General features: G+C 33.0%; 3 protein-coding genes and 1 pseudogene across 4 annotated transcripts; 3 read left to right on the top strand and 1 right to left on the bottom strand.

The window, feature by feature from the left end:
- Window positions 1-1,407: 1,407 nt before the first annotated feature.
- On the bottom strand, window positions 1,408-2,968 carry LOC142547852 (peroxidase 5-like; annotated as a pseudogene).
- A 6,114-nt stretch (window positions 2,969-9,082) lies between these two features.
- LOC142544691 (glucan endo-1,3-beta-glucosidase 8) lies at window positions 9,083-11,307 on the top strand. Its single transcript, XM_075651729.1, has 2 exons — window positions 9,083-9,766; window positions 10,039-11,307. Exons 1-2 carry the CDS (start codon window positions 9,399-9,401, stop codon window positions 11,162-11,164), a joined length of 1,494 nt encoding a protein of 497 aa, XP_075507844.1. The 5' UTR covers window positions 9,083-9,398; the 3' UTR covers window positions 11,165-11,307.
- A 3,358-nt stretch (window positions 11,308-14,665) lies between these two features.
- On the top strand, window positions 14,666-16,674 carry LOC142544690 (RNA-binding protein involved in heterochromatin assembly dri1-like). Of its 2 annotated transcripts, none has more exons than XM_075651727.1 (4): window positions 14,666-14,853; window positions 15,275-15,607; window positions 16,307-16,377; window positions 16,527-16,674. In XM_075651727.1, the coding sequence occupies exons 2-4, from the start codon at window positions 15,282-15,284 to the stop codon at window positions 16,538-16,540; spliced, it is 411 nt and encodes a 136-aa protein (XP_075507842.1). In that variant the 5' UTR covers window positions 14,666-14,853; window positions 15,275-15,281; the 3' UTR covers window positions 16,541-16,674. The 2 variants fall into 2 exon arrangements, with proteins under 2 accessions (XP_075507842.1, XP_075507841.1); XM_075651726.1 differs by having other exon boundaries at window positions 14,690-14,860; window positions 16,527-16,673.
- Window positions 16,675-19,508: 2,834 nt separating this feature from the next.
- LOC142547851 (RNA-binding protein involved in heterochromatin assembly dri1-like) lies at window positions 19,509-20,395 on the top strand. Its single transcript, XM_075656314.1, has 2 exons — window positions 19,509-19,844; window positions 20,308-20,395. Exons 1-2 carry the CDS (start codon window positions 19,519-19,521, stop codon window positions 20,393-20,395), a joined length of 414 nt encoding a protein of 137 aa, XP_075512429.1. The 5' UTR covers window positions 19,509-19,518.
- Window positions 20,396-20,399: the final 4 nt, after the last annotated feature.

The raw sequence follows: 20,399 nt of genomic DNA, 5'->3' as shown, positions 1-20,399 counted from the left end.
AAATTATATATTTAAAGAAAAATATATTTTTCTTATTAAAATTTGTAAATTTATTATAATAAATAAATTTAATAGATTTTTCTATATATTTCATAAATAATATGCAAAATCAATAAATCAAATATCAAAACTATTATTTTTTCATCTAAAAGATTACTCATGAACTTACCAACGAACATGTTCACGAGCTAACGAGCCGAATACTGTAAAGCTTGAGTTTGGTTTGTTTATCTTAACGAGTCTCATTAAACGAGCTCAAACGAACTTTTATCGAATCGAGCTTCGAATAGCTCACGAACGGTTTGGTTCGTTTACATCCCTAATCAAACCTAATCAATTTCCTACTTGATGATATAATTGGGCGTATTAGCCCAAGGTTATGAACTTATGGGGAAAATTACTTTTTTATTCAGTAAATCGCACGCTTTTTATTTTTATTCAAGTTATCGATAGGTCATTTGATAATTTCTTAGATTACTAACTTGCACTTTTTAAAAATTTTAGTCATTTTTTCACCGGTGTTCATATCAACAATGCCCATCGCTACTTCAACAATTTTCGGTGACACGTTATCATTTTTCGATACCAAGTCAACGGACAAACTAATATGAGGTTGGGCTGAACCATAGCCCATATAGGTTATGTATATTTAGTTTCGTGGGCCTATGGTTTATATATGTTAATTTCGTGGACCTGAATAAGATTTTAATTTATCTTTGAACTTTAATTTATTTATTTGTGGTTTTCTACTTTTTAAATATAGATGGATCAAGTAATGGAAAATTTATTATTTTTTTAAATAAAAAAAATTATACATTCATCGTCATGTTTTCACGCCATTGTTTTTATAATTAAAATATAATATAATGATTTCTATGAATATTAATATATTACAATTTTGTATCAATCTCTGCAAGATTGATATTAAAAAAAATACGAATAATTAAAAGATATACAAATTAAAGGAATTGACATAATATAAGGATATAGGGTACCTTGACGTATCGATTATTTATCAATAAATTGGTTAAATTTAAAATTTAGCTCCTCAATAATAAAATCTTGGGTTCGCTCCTGACCACATCAGCTTTCCGACAAGAAAAGCTAAAGTCGAAAAAATGTATATTAGTAAACTAAGACAGTTTAAATTAACAAAATATAATTTTCCTCAAAAAAAGGCGTAAAAATGGTAGTACATAGATTTCATTTGAAGCGAATTTATTAAGGTACAAAACTACATGAACATCGACAATGATCACTCGATGTTATTCCAGTCCTACAACTGAGTAGAGACTGGCGAAATTCATGAAACAAAGTTAAAATGCAAAATTTCGGCACAAAGTTGCATAAACAAAGAATACAAGGCAAATAATAAAACAATAATGTTAAATGAATCTTTCCAATGAATTAATTCACAAAATGGCAGTTTCTCCTGATCTCACCCTGAGTTCCAGTGAGCACTTCGATCTTCCCCATCTTCACCATTGCGGCTGCAAACTTCCTAGCCCATATATATCCATATTGAGCATTGTTTAAGACAATTTTTTTCGTTAAAGGGCTGTTATACAAGGTTTGATCCGAGGTCAAAAGACCCTTATTCACCTTCAAACCCAGGTAGTACTTGTTGTCCAAAACATTAGGGGTGAAAGAATCAAGATTTACTGTAGGGTTTACTAATGTCGTTCCATTAACTGGGGGAGGACAGATTCTTTTCAAGAATGCCGCATATTTAGGGTCGAGGGTCGGGTCAACGGTCGGGTAGAGACGATTCGAGAAGGAATTGCAGTGAGAAATGCCGATCGAGTGAGCGCCGGAGAGTGTCACCATTTCATCCAGTGACAGCCCTTTTCTAGCGAAGTTGTCTCTGAAAGCTGAGGCATTGAAGAATGGTGGTGGCAGATTCAGAAGAGGATCAAGTATTAAGGAGACGTTCCCGTCACGCCGGCCAGATGGTACGTCCCAGTATATGTTGCCGACTTTCAATGCGCTGTCACGAGCTGCGAATGCGAGAATGTCCGCACATGACACGATGCCGGGGCATCGGATCTCGAGCTCGGCTTTGGCCGCATCTATCACCTCGAAGCCGCGCAGGCTTCCCTGATTTGGGATGCTTTCCTTTTCCGAATTTGGTCCATTCCAACAGCACTGAAGCGTCACATCCCTATAGTTCACGTAAAATTGCATGAGCTACGCATATAAGATTAGTAAGTGATATAAATTATAGAATGACGCGCCAACACATGTATCTATAGTAACTTGATTAGACAAATTATTTTTTTGATAATTTAATTTTAATTTTTCAAGTTTGGTCAAGTTAAAAATAGTTTTTATTTTTAGTCTAGTAACTTATATGTTTTTTAATTTTTTTTGAACTTTTTTCACCTGAATCCATCGCTTTCGCGACAAAAAAAAAAAACAAAAAACGAAAACAACACACATTTTGCACGACGAAAATAATTAAAAAAAACATGCAGGTTACAGGACTAAAATAAAAAATTCAACGTAACATTACTTAAATGAAAAAAGTACAAGTTATACGACTAAAAATATAAATTCATTATTAACAAGATTAAAAGTGGAAAAAAGTATAAATTATATGACTAAAAACTAAGCATACCCTGACAAATTAAGAATCGAGATTGAAAATAAACATTATTCAACTAAGGAAAATATTTAAAATTAAGATTAACGGTGATTAGGATTTTAGACGAGAAGAATTACGCCTTACCCGAACGAAACAATCATGGAAATGCAACCTTATAAGGCCAGCAGCAAGGCCAGGGTTAAGTCTAACGAATTTGCTCACGTACTTCTGCACGATGAATTCTGCTGGAGGACAAGATCGACCGTAGAATCCCACCCTGAATGGTGACTTCAACCTCGGCGACACTGCAGCCGACACCGAACAAGATAAAATGAAAAAGGAGAGAAATGTGATTAGTAATTTACTATTGTAATGTTTAGTCATTTTGTATGTATATATGAATCTAGAGTATAATGGGATGATACGGAGAATTGATTGCTGGTATTTATAGGCACAGGCGGGTGCAAAATATCGTGGTTTTTAAAAAAGGACCGACTTGTGTAGGTGTGAGCAAGTTGAAATTTCTTATATGCTTAAATTTGAGCTTGATCTCCACTAACATCAAACGTGTTCCTTTTGTTAAGAGTTCACTATTTGAATTCTTCTTTCTGAATGGTATACTTAATTTTTGATTGGATTTATTAGTTAGCATTATCCTGTACTATTATATATTGTTGAGTTTGAATTAGAACTAATAGGTAATTTCCTTAATTGTTCTTAATTAATGGCAAGAAGTTGGATCGATTTCCCTGATTTTTTGAATAGGAGAAACGGAGTGTGATGACCATTCGCCTAATAAAATAAAGAGAATTTTTTTTTTTTTGGCTTTCGTCCTATGTTTGAATTTTTGTGATTTTGGTGTGGCTAAGTTAATTAGAATTAAGTTTTAGTTGTCTAATTTAATTTTTTAAATGGCAATTTTGAACTTTATTTTGCATTTTTATTCATTTTTTTCATTGAAATGCTGACACGTTGGGGCCATATTAACGTTGCATAGAAAATATTAAAATTGAAAAAAAAACCTAAGTTATTGGACTAAAACTAAAAACTGAATTTTTTTTATTTGGTTTAATTATTTGACCATTTAAATTAAGCCCTAAATTTGTCATTTATGAGTTAGACCCTTTTTAATGTGTTAGTCAATGACAATCACCCAGCAAAATTTGTTAATAATATCATAATAATTTTTCAAAATAAAATAACAAAATTATTGTTATAACATAATCGGGTTGGGAATCCCATCGTGAATATATTATATACCCTATCTTTCTCCAACATTAATCGGGATTGGAAAGATCCTGACAATTTGGGTCAGGAGAAGCACAAGTTAGGATTTTTTTGGGACGTGAATGAGACGGGATTCAACCTTAATAACATATACACCAGAAAGGCCCTTGTTTAAAATAAAACAAAAGGAAGAAAAGATTTGTATAGGACCGAGCGTTTGTCGCTTTACCAAAAGTTATAACTGGTGGTAATGATACAACTCAAATCTTTTAAACTGCACAACAGCTTAAGCAAGCAGGGACAATTATTATACCCAACTATCTTCCTCCCAATAATTACACTCCTTGCAATCAATGAGAATCGAAAATGTGACCTTGACTCTGATACCAATTATAGGACCGCACGCTTGCCGTTTTACCAAAAGTTATAGCTGGTGGTAATGGTATAACTCAAATCTTTTAAACCGCACAGTAACTCAAGCACTACGGTTCGATGGTTCTACTAAATAGGGATAATTATCACATCCAACAATTTGACCAAAGTTACAATTCCAACTACCTCTCCAACATACGACTTTATTAACTGGATTCCAGATTTATTATTATTATTATTTAAAGATAATAAATACAATGAATGGAGACTGATTCTTCTGACTTGTTTTTTTTTAGCTTTTATAACAACCATGTTTTGGGAAAATAATATTTTTTTCTCGTAACTTGCACATTTTTTATCATGTCATCGGTTTATTCACAATTTTCGTCCATTAAATTGTATTTTTCTCATCAGAAGATTTGCCCTTTGTGCCTAAGAGTTTGGATCCTGATAACCTTCAGGTTAAAGAGCTTCTTCCGATCAGTTCTCTCATATTGAGGATGTGGATAGGGTCTTTTTTTCAACACGTTTGACAATCTTGAAAATGAAGTAATTAGTTTAACAGTTTTTCTCTTGTACCATGTGATAGTGATAGTGATAGGGATTCTGGAATCGATCGAAACCTTTCTTTCGCAGGTGACATAATTATAGACCATATAACCTTTCCAACTAAAGAGACCTACTCTATCGCTGACTACAGGACTTGTGCCCGCTGTAAGTATTGAATTTATGGCAATTCGACAAGCCTAAAGCACCAAGAAGAGTCCTCTTTCCGTGGTGTTTCTTTGCTGATGTGGCTCCTCATGTTGAAGTTGCATTCACGTGTATGGTAGTACTACAACAAAACTCTAGATGAAAAATACTATAATTGGCAGAAATCGGAAGATACAGACTAAAACGGAAACTCAATAACACAGAAAACAAAAATGGCAAAACACAATTTTCTCTTAAGAGAGGGGAGATCGGTAAGTGTCCTTGGCAGAAATTGTGCATGGAGGTAAAGTGAAGGAGTTTAAAGGAAATGCTTGTAAGTGAAAGGAATTGGCCCGAGAAGCTGTGGCCACGACTTCAGCTAGAAATATAGAAGATTTTGTGTGCCGGATTTTATGTAGATAATATTTTTTTAACTTATGCAGGACTTTCTTAATATATTTCAAGATTAATACCAATTTTTTTTATTAAAAACATTCAATGTGGTTGAACAAGTGTTTTAATTAAATAGCAATATTATATAATAAAAAAATGCGAACGCATACCACGTTGCAATTAATGTATCTATTCAATTAATAGAACTCTTGCAGTACTGCAACACTTTAATATTCTGAGTTGTTCTCGATCGATTCAGTTTAGACAGTCTAGTTCTATTGATTTCTCATGCTTCAATTGCAAATACATCACCAGTGTTTATAGATGGCGAAAAACTTAGTTATCTATCTAAACATCATAAATATTAAATGGGACACCATCTTTAATCCTTGGAATTGAAGGATTTGTCTTGTATTAAGGCAATAATTTGGGAACAACTTGGGGTCCATGCACCATATATTATACAATTAACACTAGTGCAAAATCGAAATAATGATATATATGTAAAAAAATTTAAAAGTTGGAAAATTAATTTTTTTTCTAATTAATTAACTTGTAATTTTTTTTAAGTTTTTGGTCCAAAACTCATCAAACTTTGCTCTTGGTTAACTAATTTTAATTTTGGGCTATTTTGATTCATAAATTGCTAACATGGCGTGTTGACATACCAGCATTTTCAAGCGAAACATCAACTGTTTTTGGTTTTACGTTAGCATTTTCTGGTGCTACATCAACACTTCAGCGAAATATGACTAAAAAGAATCAAAATTATCACGCGAAATCAAATTTTGAATACTCAATGGACCAACCCAAAAGGAGGGGGAAAATTACATTGTTGGTTCGGTAATTTACACAATTTTCAATTCTGGATATATTATCGGATAATTCACGATTATATTTTGCTAATCTTTTTCAATTTTAGTCTTTTTTTTACCAGAGTACTGATGAGACATTGAAAAATGATGATGTGACCTCGACATTTTTATGTGTCTCTGATGTCACATCAAGACCCTGGTGAAAAACATATTTTTTTTAAAAAAAATGTGCAAATTAATGGAACAAAATCGTAAATTAACTAATAACATGGCAAAAAAAATCAAGTTACGTAACTAAAAATGTAATTTTTTTCACAAGTTAGATTACTAGCAATTTTTTTTCCTTCAGATTTCAGTGAACTAAAAACCATTTTTCCTGACAAATAGAAAATAAAAGGTTGATTTTGTGGTGTGGGTGTTTGAGGACGATGGCCTTATTGGATAATCTCGTACTTGCCTGTTTCCGGATGTGTTGTATAACCTTAACTAAATAACACAGAACAAAATTTGAGGGAGAAAAATGTATAACCACTTTATACAATATTTTAGATTTAATATTGCCATCAATCATTCAAACCAAACAATTAACTAATTATATCCCATCGAGTCATCATTTGTTTACAATTACTCAAACGATCAGTGATGGAATCCCTTCCCTCGTAAGTTTTGTTATTTTTAAAGCTCTTCGTTCATATTTTGAAAAAGTTAAATGTCTCCCCCACAATTAAAAAGCAGCCAATCTGGCCGCACCACCCAAATTTAGGATGAGTTTTCAGGTTTGAGACTCGATCATTACAAACCCCTCTTTTAACTCAAACAAGAAGGCCATCGCGTACGAGTCCATCATGCCTCGGGTTAAGCCTTAATAAACCGTTAAGGACATCATTTTCACCCATTGATAAATGCCATTTTTTTTACATCTATTGATACTTATGGAACCTGACACATGTATTCAGTTGCTATATTTTTGGTGTTGTATTTTAATTAGTTGAGATTTTTGTTATGTATGTTTGTATTTTTGTGATTTTGATTATTTATATTATCTGAGTTAGATTTTAGTCATGCATGTATATTTAATTTTTAGCAATTTTGATAATTTTTCCTTGCGAGTACTGATGTGGGGTGACACACGCCAACACGATATCAGCGTTTCGTTAGAAAAAGACTAAAACTGCAAAAAAAAAAAAAAAAAAAAAAAGAAATTTGACAACATATATGGTGAAAATCGTAAAGAGACAAATATAAAGTATCAAAATTGCATTTTCCATTATCTACCAACTATATATTCTTAATTAAATTTAATCATCATATAATATAGGATCCAATACTTGTCGTTTTACCAAAAGTTATAGCTGGTGGTAACGATGCAAATCAAATTTTTTAAACCGTCTAACAACTCAAATACAACGTTTCGACTGCTCTAACCAGTAAAGACAATTATTGTACCAAATAATCTTTCTTTCAATAATTGAACTTTTTGCAATCGATGAGAATCGAACACCTTGGTTCTGATACCAATTTTAAGATCGAACGATTTCTGTTTTAACAAAAACTATAACTGATGGTAACTGTACAACTCAAATCTTTTAAATTATACAACATCTCAATTACCACGATTCGGTTGCTGGTAGAATTATTTTTTATAATTCCAAAAATAATTTTTAACCATCCATATTCCGCTTTTATCTTTTCATCATATTTTCTCACATATCATTTCAATTTAAAAAATTGATAACTTTCATTTTAAAATAAAAAAATTTACTTCCTTCTCCATTTTTTATACGGGCCACAGGCGATCGACCCACTAGTTTTAAATATGTAATAAGAATGTCTTTTCATATCTTTAAAACAGACTAGACTTTTGGTTTCTAACAATATGAGATTTAATATTATGGAAATTAATGTTATTCCTTAATTTTTCAGAACATCGCCTATTTGCTTTTAGTATTATTAATCCGAATATCCCAAGCTTAAATCGAGAGTTGAGTTGCTTTTGTTAAAAGTTAGAATTTTGAAGATAAGAGTCCTTAACTGGAATTGCAACATGGCTTTGAGAAAACTTGTGTCTGACGATTAAAAAAGGCGAAAAAGGCTCAAACTTTGAATAAAAAAGCAAAAATAAAGACACAAAGGAAGGTTGCACCCGAATGTAACACGTAGATTTTGGCTGGAAAGTATACATTTTGAAGGCATGCATTATCCTCTGTGAATGATTCAAAGTTTATTTTGTAAAGAATAATTTATTTTACTTGTTTAAAGTTTATTATTTTGATTAAAGTTATTTTTCATCACGCAATTATTCATAAAGGGTGTTAATTAAGAATTGAATGGAGTACACAAAAATTATTTTTAAGTTAAAAAATCCTTGAAATTAGTGGGGCTATCCTTGTGATCTAATCTTTATCTTTGATATATATATATATATGATCGGTCTTTTCTTATGATCCAGAGGATGAAACAAATTTTGCTCGAAGGAGAAAACATATTAAAAACTATCACACTTTTCATTCATATAATTTGGGTAATTAGACGGTATATAAATTGAGTTAATTTTATCAATTACTTAGCACAAATGAGTTCCGTGAAATACCTTAAAGTCATGAAAAAACAGTGGTTAGCTCTAAAAACAGACCGAACTACGTCCACTGACCATCGTTGCAAATTTTTGTCATGATGTAACTGATTATGACAAACTAGAATGACAAAAATTCATTTTCAAAGATTTTTGCTTTATTTTATTTTGTTTTTTGAAAAAGCTTTCTTTATCTTATAGCAGCAGACTAAAACAAAGGTAAATTTCATACATATACTAAATAAGGCGAAATAAAACATCCCTATTACTCAGATTGTGGTTTAACCCAAAGATGAGTTTGGATAAACATATATGTGGAAAGTTTTTAACAGAGTAAAAAGTAGTAGTCCATTATTAATCTACTCAAAAGACTGGAGACTATACTTCCTTCACTTTAGTGTGAGTCTACGGACATAACTGAATAACAGAATAAAGAACTAATCTGTTATGTTTTCGCTTTTATTTTCTCCCATTCTTTATACTGTCTTATGGTCAATCTTCCTCATGTTTACAAAACCCACCCTTTCCCTATTTCAAAGTCAAGAAACCAAGAATTTGTGACGGGAAAGAGACGTGAAAATCCCACCAAGAAAAAGAAATTTACGAGTATAGTCAAGAACCTTAGAGCTTTCAAGTTTCAACTTGCGGAATTTGTCTCAGAACAAGTAGTAGTAGTATATATATATATATATATATATATATGTTTATAGACAGGCATATATATTAAGGATTATTATATGTAATGGAGGGAGAACACTTGCAGATTTACGAGAACAAGAATCGGTTGATTTTGTTGTATATCATGATCATGGTCTGGGGTATGGCTAAACAGGCAAGTAGTAGCATGGGAGTGAATTGGGGTACCATGGCGACTCATCAGTTACCTGCGCGAAGCGTGGTCGAAATGCTAAAAGAAAATGGGTTCGATAAGGTGAAGCTATTCGAGGCGGATGACACGATATTGCAAGCGTTGTGTGGGACGGATATTCAAGTCATGCTCGCTGTGCCAAATTACATGCTCAAAGAGATGAGCCTGCACTATGGGGCGGCGGCTTCTTGGGTTGAAGTAAATCTCACTGCTTATGCATATCCCGGAGGAGTCAATATCAGGTTTTGTTTGCTTAATCCTCTGCAAGTATTCTTTTGTTTTACATCCATAAAAATCGGATATTGTGGAGTTAGCAGTTTTATTTAAGGGGGCCTAAATAATGATTCAAGAAATTTAATTTCGTTTTCAAAGTGATATTCTTGCCAAATTCTCCCTTTTCTTTAGCTTTTTCCTCTTTTCTTGGGAAAGCTACAAAATTTCAACGTGTTTTCCAATCATTTTTCTCCATTTCTTTTCTAATTTTCTGGGATTTTTCATGGAAAAATTCTTGCAGATATGTAGCTGTGGGGAATGAGCCTTTTCTCAAAACTTACAACGACACATACCTTCCACACACATTCCCGGCACTTAAAAACATACAGGAGGCTATTAACCGGGCCGGGCTGGGTTCACAAATCAAAGCAACTGTCCCATTCAATGCTGATGTATACTACTCGCCCGAGTCGAATCAAGTCCCTTCTGCTGGTGACTTTAGGCCCGAAATACGCGATCTCACAGTTCAAATCATCCAATATTTGTACTCTAACGATGCACCATTTGTGGTGAACATCTATCCCTTTTTAAGTCTCTATGGGAACTCCTACTTCCCTCTGGAGTTTGCTTTTTTCGATGGATCGAATAAACCGATCAAAGATGGAGAGTATGTTTACACGAATGTGTTCGATGCAAATTTCGATACTTTAGTTTGGGCCATGACTAAAGCAGGATACCCTGACATGAAAATCGTAATCGGAGAAGTAGGGTGGCCAACCGATGGTGACAAGCACGCGAATGTTCAAAACGCGAAAAGATTCAACCAGGGGTTGATCCAGCATGCTTTGAGTGAAGAGGGAACACCGGCCAGGAAAGGAAAGTTAAACGTCTACTTGTTTAGCCTTATCGACGAGAACACAAAAAGCATAGAGCCCGGAAGCTTTGAGAGGCATTGGGGGATATTCGAATTCGATGGGAAGCCGAAATACGAGTTGGACTTGTGGGGTTATCAAGGAAACAAAGGTTTAGCCGCCGTACAAGACGTGAGATATATGTTAAGAAGGTGGTGTGTCTTAAACCCTCATGTTAAGGATACGGATCAAGATTTGGCTCAAAACATTGATTATGCCTGTAGTTTATCCGATTGCACGGCTTTAGGCTACGGTTCTTCGTGTAACCACTTGAGTGTACAAGGAAATGCTTCTTATGCTTTTAACATGTACTATCAATTCAAGAATCAGAACGAATGGGATTGTGATTTCGCAGGTTTGGGTATGACCACGGACATCGATCCTTCGGATGATAAGTGCCAGTTTCCGGTTATGATTGCTGATGGGAATTCAGTGTTTGTGGTGCATAAGAGGTTGGTTAATATCTTGCTTGGGATCGTTGAAGGATTCATAGTGTTTTTGCTTCTTGTGTCTTAGGCATGCACTTTTCATTTAAACATAGGGTGGAAACAACTTTCTAACATGTGTACATTGAAATATCTCAAGATCAAAGTTATATGTGTGTCGGATATTTGATCTTTTTTTTTGCTAAACAATGAATGTGATTCAGAATTTTCAGAGCTCAGCAGTTTAACATGAACTTAGTATATATGGCTGATGATATTTTTCTAATTTTGCTTTCAGGTTTTCCATATACTAATGCACTTGAGTTACTTGATTACAATTTTTAGACGTATTTAATCACCGATTAATATTAATTCATCGTTAAATCTTAATGGAAAACGACATGTGAAAAAAAGGGGATAATAGGAACCAAAAATAAAATTACCCAATTTAATTAAGTACCAGATTTTGTGGGGAATTGAACACGCATATATATCTTTTTTTTGAGACGATCTCATGAGTCGTGTTTTGTAAGACGGATCTCTTATTTGGGTCATCAATGAAAAAATATTACTTTTTATGCCAATAGTATTAATTTTTATTGTGAATATCGGTAGGGTTGATCTGTCTCACATATAAAGATTCGTGAGACCGTCTCACAAGAAACCTACTCTAAAAATATTTGAGTTGATATCATTTCTCTAGCTAGTTTGGTATTTAGTACAATATTAGTTTGACTCACTTTATATGATGTTGTGTATGAAACTTGTATTTATTTTGCTTATTTCTTTATTTGTGTTTTTTAAATATTTAAAAGTGTAAATAAAAATAAATTCTGAGAACTACTTCAATAAATAACTATAATTATTGGGCATTTTGAATTTTAATCTCCTAATGTTTTCGAGTTGAGATTTAATTAGTTCAGTAAATTGTTCTTAATTTTCACTTTCATTTTTTTTTTCATTATAAATGCTCATGTGACGTTAGACATTAATGTTAATGAGTCAAATGTCACTTCAGAAATTACAGTGAAAAACAACTAAAAAAAAAATCCAATTCACTGCACAAAACCTGCAAGATGAAAACTTACACGACTAAAATTGAAAAATAGACAAGTTACATGATAAAAATTATAATTTTTCCTGTTCTATCGGATTCTCGTCTCGGAATCTCATCATAATGCTCACCAATTTTTACACGCCTTTTACACGGTTTGTTGTGCCAATTCATCAATTAGTTAGTTGGAATATACCATAATTGCAAAAGCAGTGACCATTTTCTGCATCACTTCTTAGGATGTGGATTCTGGATATATAGTGCATTATTGAGGGGGACTAGTTCCCTTTAGAAAATATTCACCTCTCCCCGAATAAAGATGAAACAACGCGGAATATTAAATCAGTGTCTCTGTTAAAAAAACAATTAGCAACGTGTTCTTAGGATTCTTTCTTATCAATCTTTGGCTACTATGTCAGCACTTTGCATCCCCTTTATTACAGTCAAAAAGATTTTCATAGGACTGTTAAAAGATTTTTTTTTTTGTTTGGCATGAAATTCATGGACGGGGGAAGTCATGCATGTTGGTACCATGAAGAATTGTAAAAAAGAAAATCACAATAACATTTATTTAACATCTAAAAAATGGGAAAAACCATCCCATAAGTTGGCTTATTTTTATGTTTTTTTGTTTCCTTATTCAAAATTAAGTTTTAGCATATAAGTTTTTTTAAAAATTATTTTAGTGGTTTTTCGCTAGAGGGGAAGACATGGCTATGAGTATTATTGACATGATACCAGATACAGCTGATGATACGTGTATTCCTTGAGCTTGTCATGTGAATCCCGGGTCAACCCAAGGTTTTCCTATGACTACAAATAAGATATGTAAATAGCTAGGACCAATGGTTTGTTAGTAAGGATTGTTAAAGGGACCATTATTTTAAATAACGAGGTTTTTAAAAACTACGTTAAAACGATCGGAATATCCAAGTGGCAGGAAACATTCTTTGATTTGCTTTTGTTTTGGGGCGTGACTTTCATGTCCCCCAGCATGAAGACTAGGGGTATAAACAAAGTAAAACAAGAATGTGAAACCCCGGCCACCCCTACCGGAATCGTGGACATTGCTAATGTAACTGAAATGTTAATGTAGATTTTTCCTTAAAAAAAAAAAAAACTAGATGGATTTCTGGGAAGATGTGTAAATTAGTTTGCATTAATTGGATTTCTTATAAACACGTTAATTTATTTTTAATTTTTTTGAAGCCACGAACTATACCGTAACGAATGAGTTGGAGGCATATTGGCATAATAATATATAATCCCTGTCCAATTTTCAAATGGATATTGAATTATTGGAAGAAAAAAGAAGGAATATTTACCTGATCGTGCATGCAAAGTAGCGATGGTACTATATATTCATCAATGGCGGTGTGGTGTATATATGAAAATGGAATTGATTCTCTCTTTCGTTTAATTTTTCTACCAGAAGTTTACCTGAACCGCGTACTCACGATCAAGCTCAATTATTGGGATCGATTCATTTTATGGTACGTGAAATTTCGTTTTCAGAGGGTAAAAGTATAGAATACTAGTTTTTAATATCACAATAACGTTTAATTTTACTAAATAATTTTTCGTACCACCTTACGTTTTCACTTTACTAAATTTTAAAAGTCACCACACATTTCTCTATCCTTATTTTATACTTCAGAATTTATAAAAAAAATTAAAATATAGGATGCATAATAGTAATTAAAATCATGATTACTAATTGATTTTTTTTTTTTTTTACAAAAGTAATGCAATAGACAATTTTATGCACCTAGAGGTAGGGGTGCAATCGAGCTCGAGTTCGGGGACATGGTGTACGTACAATTGATCGACCATGATCCGCGATCCAAATTGCTTTAACATATGATATCCTTGTTAGGCAAGTAAAAACACATGCATATATGAAAGAGATGAAAGTATCTGTTAGACTGTTACTATATACTTAATGGGGAGTAACTAAATAACAAAACATGCGGAACAATTAGCAAAATTGGCCAAAAAATTTGTCTGTGGTGGTTTTTAATTGGGCCATCAAAATCTCATTTTAGTGTAATAAGTTGTTTATTTCTTAACTTTTAATAATTTTCCACAGCAATGTTGGTGTGATATCGGATATCATGGACGTAACATGTCTTCGGTTATTGTTAATACATATGGTGGCATGTAAGTGCGCCACCGAAAAAGTAAAAGAAAAAAAGAACTTATTGGAACTAAGAGTCCGTTAACAGGACGAATTTTGTAATTTTCCCAATAACATGACAAGAAACGCCCTCAACTCTAATAAAAATTTGCTTCCAAAACCTCGCAAACAATATTCCTCGCGTACAAATGGGAACAGAATACGTAGAGAACAAAATTTTCAAATCTTTTCGGTAATAATGCATAAGGAATCATAGCAAAAGGTATAATAATTGACTTATTTTTTGTAACTTCTTTCTTCTACCAATTCACACTAAAGAGTTCACTGCTTTTACCCTCTCTTCATGTCCCCAACTCTAAATATATGAAGGCAGATGGAGGTCTAACAATCAAAATCTTTTTAGATTCTCTTTTGAAATCAGGAAACCATCTTAGCTCAAAAAGAAAGTTTAGGGTCCCATAAAAAGGAGGACTCGCTAGTATTTAAACCTGCATCGACACATTTTTTCAAAAATCACCAATTTCAGACAACCCTAGCAAACACTTCCAGCAGGGGTACTCCGAATTCTCAAGTCGATTGTTTCGTTTTCGTCCAAGGTGAGACCATGTTTATCGGCTTTTTCCGCTTATGCATGTTAGGTTTCTTGGATATTGTTTGATAGACAAAATAATGTTGTATCTATTGGAAATGTAACTTAAATTAACTAATCAAACTTAAGATTCAAAGATATAGCATTACCCTATTGCCATATTTTCTATGAACCAATAAAGTTCACACTAAATTTTCATGTCATAAGTAATAATATAAAGGGAAAATAGTCAAATTCGTCGTATAAGCTAATATATTTTGAGTTTTTGTCATTCTTTTGAAGCGTAATTATTTCCATCATCCCTTAAACATCATAGATTCACATAATGCATGGAGATTTTTTAGAACAACAATATGGATATATACTCTCCATTCAATTTGCTACACGTGTTTCTAACTTTGCGCTCGCCATAAAATATTAGAGACACGATGAATAAGCAAGGAGATTGGATGTGTCCCGCATGCCAGTACATCAACTTCAAGAAACGAGACATATGCCAACGATGTAGCTGCCCCAAGCACGCCACATCAGCCGAAGTTTCCTCTTACTCAATACAGAGGACTGAACTGATGCCTGGAGATTGGTATTGTGGAGGTTTGAATTGCGGTGCGCACAACTATGCCAGTCGAATGAGCTGCTATCGATGCTGTGCAACGAAGGAGTACTTCGGTTGTGGGGCCGGAATGATGGCAGCTGCAGGTTATGCATATGATGCCATTCCTGGTTGGAAAAACGGTGATTGGATTTGCACCAGGTTTGTTCAAAGAAACAAGGAACCATTGCATTTGTTCGCACGTTGCAATAATTGATGCGGGATCATAATATTTAGGAGGGTAAGAGCAAATATTAGAGAGTAAAGTGAAAAAATATAATTGTTTTTAGGCCCATAGTCAATAAAATTTAAAAATTGAGGGGGGCAGTCGCACCCATCCGCCCCCATTGGCTCCGTCCCTGCGTGTGACGACAAACAATCGTTAATGTAATAAAGAATGTTATAAGAAATGTCACATAAGTTTTTTTTATTCCAGCTAGCATTTGATATATTCTGTAATTAAAAATTCTAATCAAATGGCGGATTTTTCTTAGATCACTGTGGTAGCTCATCCCCACATTTCTTTTGTGATAGCTGTTTGAATTTGTTCACAACATGATACAATATAATAGACTACCGTAGCAATTTGAGTTAATTATATGTGAAAGGGGAATGAACGTGAAATAATTTGTAGCGGAGTTTATGGTGTAAAATAGCGTTTGCGTGAGCTTAATACTTGGGCGGTTGGGCCCGAGAAAGCCATTAAATCATATATATTTTGAAGGTTTTCAACGAAATGTGAATTTGAAGACGAATTGATTAAATCGTACCATGCATATTTATTTAAGTGAATTAATGAGCATATATTAAATGGATGTCATGTAAAGTTTATTTCTATCTGACATGATTAATGTTGGCCAGGTTTGGATGTGGCATGCACAACTATGCTAGCAGGATAGATTGCCATAAATGCAAGAAACCTAGAGATTTTGGTAAATAATTAAGCTAGCGTATTTCTTTTTGTCCGAACCCATATAATTTTATGTAATTATGCATTAATTTGCAAAGTTACTTGCTTCTCATTTTAATTAAATAATAAAAAATATATTGTATAATTTATTCTTTTTATTTTCCTTTGCAGGAGGAGCAGAGTGAGGGAAAGTAAAGGAAAGAGGTGTTAATCTCTATGTATGATGCAAAAATTTATAATTATTATTTGCAAGAATGTATAAAGCTAAGGGAATAGCCCAGCCATTATGTGTAACATTGTTAAATTTTTATATATATTGATATTTTACAATATTATAAATTAAATTTGTGATTCATTTTTTATTCACATAATCTCTAAAAATGTATAGTTTAATTGATCAGTAAGTCACTGTAGATCTGAAGCAAACAAGAAATGGAAAAGCATAGTTGTATATTGAATGAATCAAGATTTTAATAATAGAGCAGATAAGAACCAGATGCTCCCGCAATATTATAGGAGGGGACTGCGGATGAGAAGAGACGAGATGGATGAACAAGGACGATTCGACATAATTAGAGGGCTAAAACTTAAGTTTATAAAAAATTAAAGAAAACTACAATTTTGGTTATATATATTTGTCTCTTTACGATTTCGGTCTTCTATGTTATCAAATTTGAGTCTTGACTACTATTCAATTTCTAACGAAAAAAGAACAAAGTAGTCAAAAATCAAAAAATACATTATTAAAATTGAAATTTGACAATTTAGATAACCAAAAAACAAATAAACAAAAATATATGACTAAAATCATAATTTTTCCAAAAAATTATGTATTAAATTTGAAGTCTCTTTTTTAAGACGATATTATTCCCCTCTCGGCCTCCCATTAATTGGTTGTCTTGTTTGTCCGAAATTGATTTAGTCACTCAGATAAATTAAGTACTGATTAATTTGTAGGATAAATCCTGAAGCCAAAAGTAGAACGTTTTACATTAAATATTGCACCATGTAGAGAACTGGACGGATTATATTTATGAGAATATATATATAGATATATATAATTAGCGTGTTGGTTGAGAATGCATGTATTATTATTTTGGATTGATTAATAAAATATGCAGATAAATACATTCCGTACATGCATGCGAACATGATGACGAATGAGTTGGACATATATATAATTAATATTAATATATGTGTGTGTGTGTATTTATATATTATAGTGATCCAACTTTGAATGAATATTGAATTATTGGATGAAAAAGAAGGAATATTTTACCTGACCATGCATGCAAAGTAACAATTAATGGTGGTGTCGTGTGAAATGGAATTGATTCTCTCTGGTTTTTTTCACTAAAAATTTACCTGAAACCACATAAGCCTACTGACAGCAAGCCTAGCTAGGATTGATTCATTTGCAGCATGTTGATTAAATCCACGGAGAAACAGAGATTTTATTTAGAGAGGCAAAATCAGTATTTATAAAAAAATTTTGATCCTAGTAATTAATTGTTTTAGTTCGTGTTTTTATTTGATTATCTTTTCTTATTGATCACCACCTTTTCATTTACAAAAAATATATATAATAATACTTGAGAGAGAAAAAACAAACAAAATTGGACATGTAATTAGCAATTGGCTTATATTTTTCTTAGTTAATAACTTGGTGAAAGGAATATTGTATTCCGAATTCATTTAAGATATTATTTCGATTTTGCACTTCTAGACAAATTTAATACATTTGTTTTCCAAGATATACTGAATCCTATTATTAGGAATTATTTAATTAAGTTGGAAACTTATTTATAAGATATAAGGTATTTGATTTGATTTAGAGTTTGATTCCTATTAAACTCTAGTTTCCTTGTTTATAGTTGGGAAGGATCTGTGAAGATCTAGGTCAAATAAAGACTATATAAAAGTGGGTCAATTATCAAATAAAAGGCATTTTGTTTTCGTAGGAAAGTACTTGGACGGCTGCAAGAGCTTTGTTTGGTTTTATGCAACACGCTTTTTGTTTCATGCATCTAGTATTTATTTTGAGTGTTTGATGCATGTTAATTCTTTGGAATGTCAAGGAATTTAGTTTTGTTTCTTTCACTAGTATTGTTTTGGGTGTAAACAATTTATATAATTTTTCTAGTGAAATTTTTGCCATAAGGCGTCGCACAAGCCTTTGTCCTTGTGCAAAATTTAATCCAAGTGTTTATTTAGTAAAGTTATATTTGTGTTAAATAATAAATTTCCGCTGCCGTGTTATGTACAGTGTTGACAACACCGGACACAATACAAAATTCTGATAAACTAGTTTTTAATATATTTACTCTCTGTACGTTTATGCGCAACAATTCTTTAACTTGGTTTCTTCTGCATTAACTCAGCTACAGCACCACCAAAACCAAATAAACATTCTTGATATACAGAAAAAAGTTGTGGTCCATGTGGATTTCGAATTCGAGCCCCATTGAATATATACATACATAAGAAAACTTAACGGGGGCATCATCTGTATTCATCACCCTCAAATTCTAATGCAAATTTGCCTCCACCACTCAAATAATGTCTTCCCGGCCCCTCGTAATTCCTGCGAGAAATTGGAATAGAATACGGAACAAAAAAAATTCAATCTTCTCAGTAATGATGCATAGGGAATCATGGGAATTGGGAAATGTATAATAATTGACTTATTTTTCTGTAACTGATCTTGATCTTCTACCAATGCGCACCAAAATGTCGTCCACTACTTTTACCATCTCTCCTCATGTCACCAGATCCAAAGATCAAAACAAGAAACCGAGGAAAGGTCTAACCACCAAATTAAAATGTCCACTACTTTTTACCATCTTTCCCTTGTGCATGTTAATTAGGCTTCTTTCGTGCCGTTTGTTTGACAAAATAGTGTTATATAGACGGACATGTACTTTAAATATAATATTAATCTTGAATTTCAAAAACTTTAAGAATCAAGGATAGAGTTATGCGCGTTCTCATTCGTTTCGCAGCTTGATTATTGCCATCATACTTTAAACATCATGATTCACATAATGCATAGATTTGTTAGAATATATTTGTGTGTCTATATATATACGTACACTCTATTCAATTTACTACATTCTTAGTGTTGCTAATAACTTTGCACACTTCATAAAATATTAGAGACACAATGAACAAGGAAGGAGATTGGTTGTGTCCCGCATGCCAGCACCTCAACTTCAAGAAACGAGACCCTTGCCAACGATGTAGCTGCCCTAAGAATGCTACTGCAGCCGAAGTTTCGTCGTATACAATACAGAGAACCGAACTGATGCCTGGAGATTGGTATTGTGGTGGTTTGAATTGCGTTGCACACAACTATGCCAGTCGAACGAGCTGCTATCGATGTGGTGCACTGAAGGACTACTGCGGTTATGGGGCCGGAATGTTAGCATCTGCCGGTTATGCATTTGATGACATCCCTGGTTGGAAAAGTGGAGATTGGATTTGCACCAGGTTTGTTTCAAAGAAACAAGGGATTAATTCATGCATGTTTTCCTTTAGATGCAGGTTGCAATAACTGATCCTAATATTATTCATGCTTTAAATTCAAAAACCGTGACTAGCCACACTGAATTGGCTAGCACTGCTCCATCAGCCTTGTTGTACACAATTTAGTTCAGGCAATTAAACAACTATACGTGTAGATGTTTGAATTAGTTTCTACGAGAATTTAGCAGATTTCATATATTAAAAATGGATACCAAGTAGTTGTTAGAAGAATCTTTATTATATTATATTTTGTTGCCTTTCAAGTAAAATGCTAATTTTAAGATATACATGTCCTTAAAAAAAGATATCTCTGAGTTAAATAAAAAAGAGCGTGGAAAATTCAAAATATTCATTCATTGGATCGTACTGTGTTAAATATAATTATGCATTGTGTTTATTTCTGGCTGACATGATTAATGTTGGCCAGACTTGGATGTGGCATGCATAATTATGCTAGCAGGATGGAGTGCTATAAATGCAAGACACCTAGAGATTTTGGTATGTATCTCTCTTAGCTTA

Source organism: Primulina tabacum, chromosome 5, assembly GCF_025594145.1.
Source record: "Primulina tabacum isolate GXHZ01 chromosome 5, ASM2559414v2, whole genome shotgun sequence".
Classification (NCBI taxonomy): Eukaryota; Viridiplantae; Streptophyta; class Magnoliopsida; order Lamiales; family Gesneriaceae; genus Primulina; species Primulina tabacum.
This window is presented reverse-complemented; position numbering and strand designations above follow the sequence as displayed.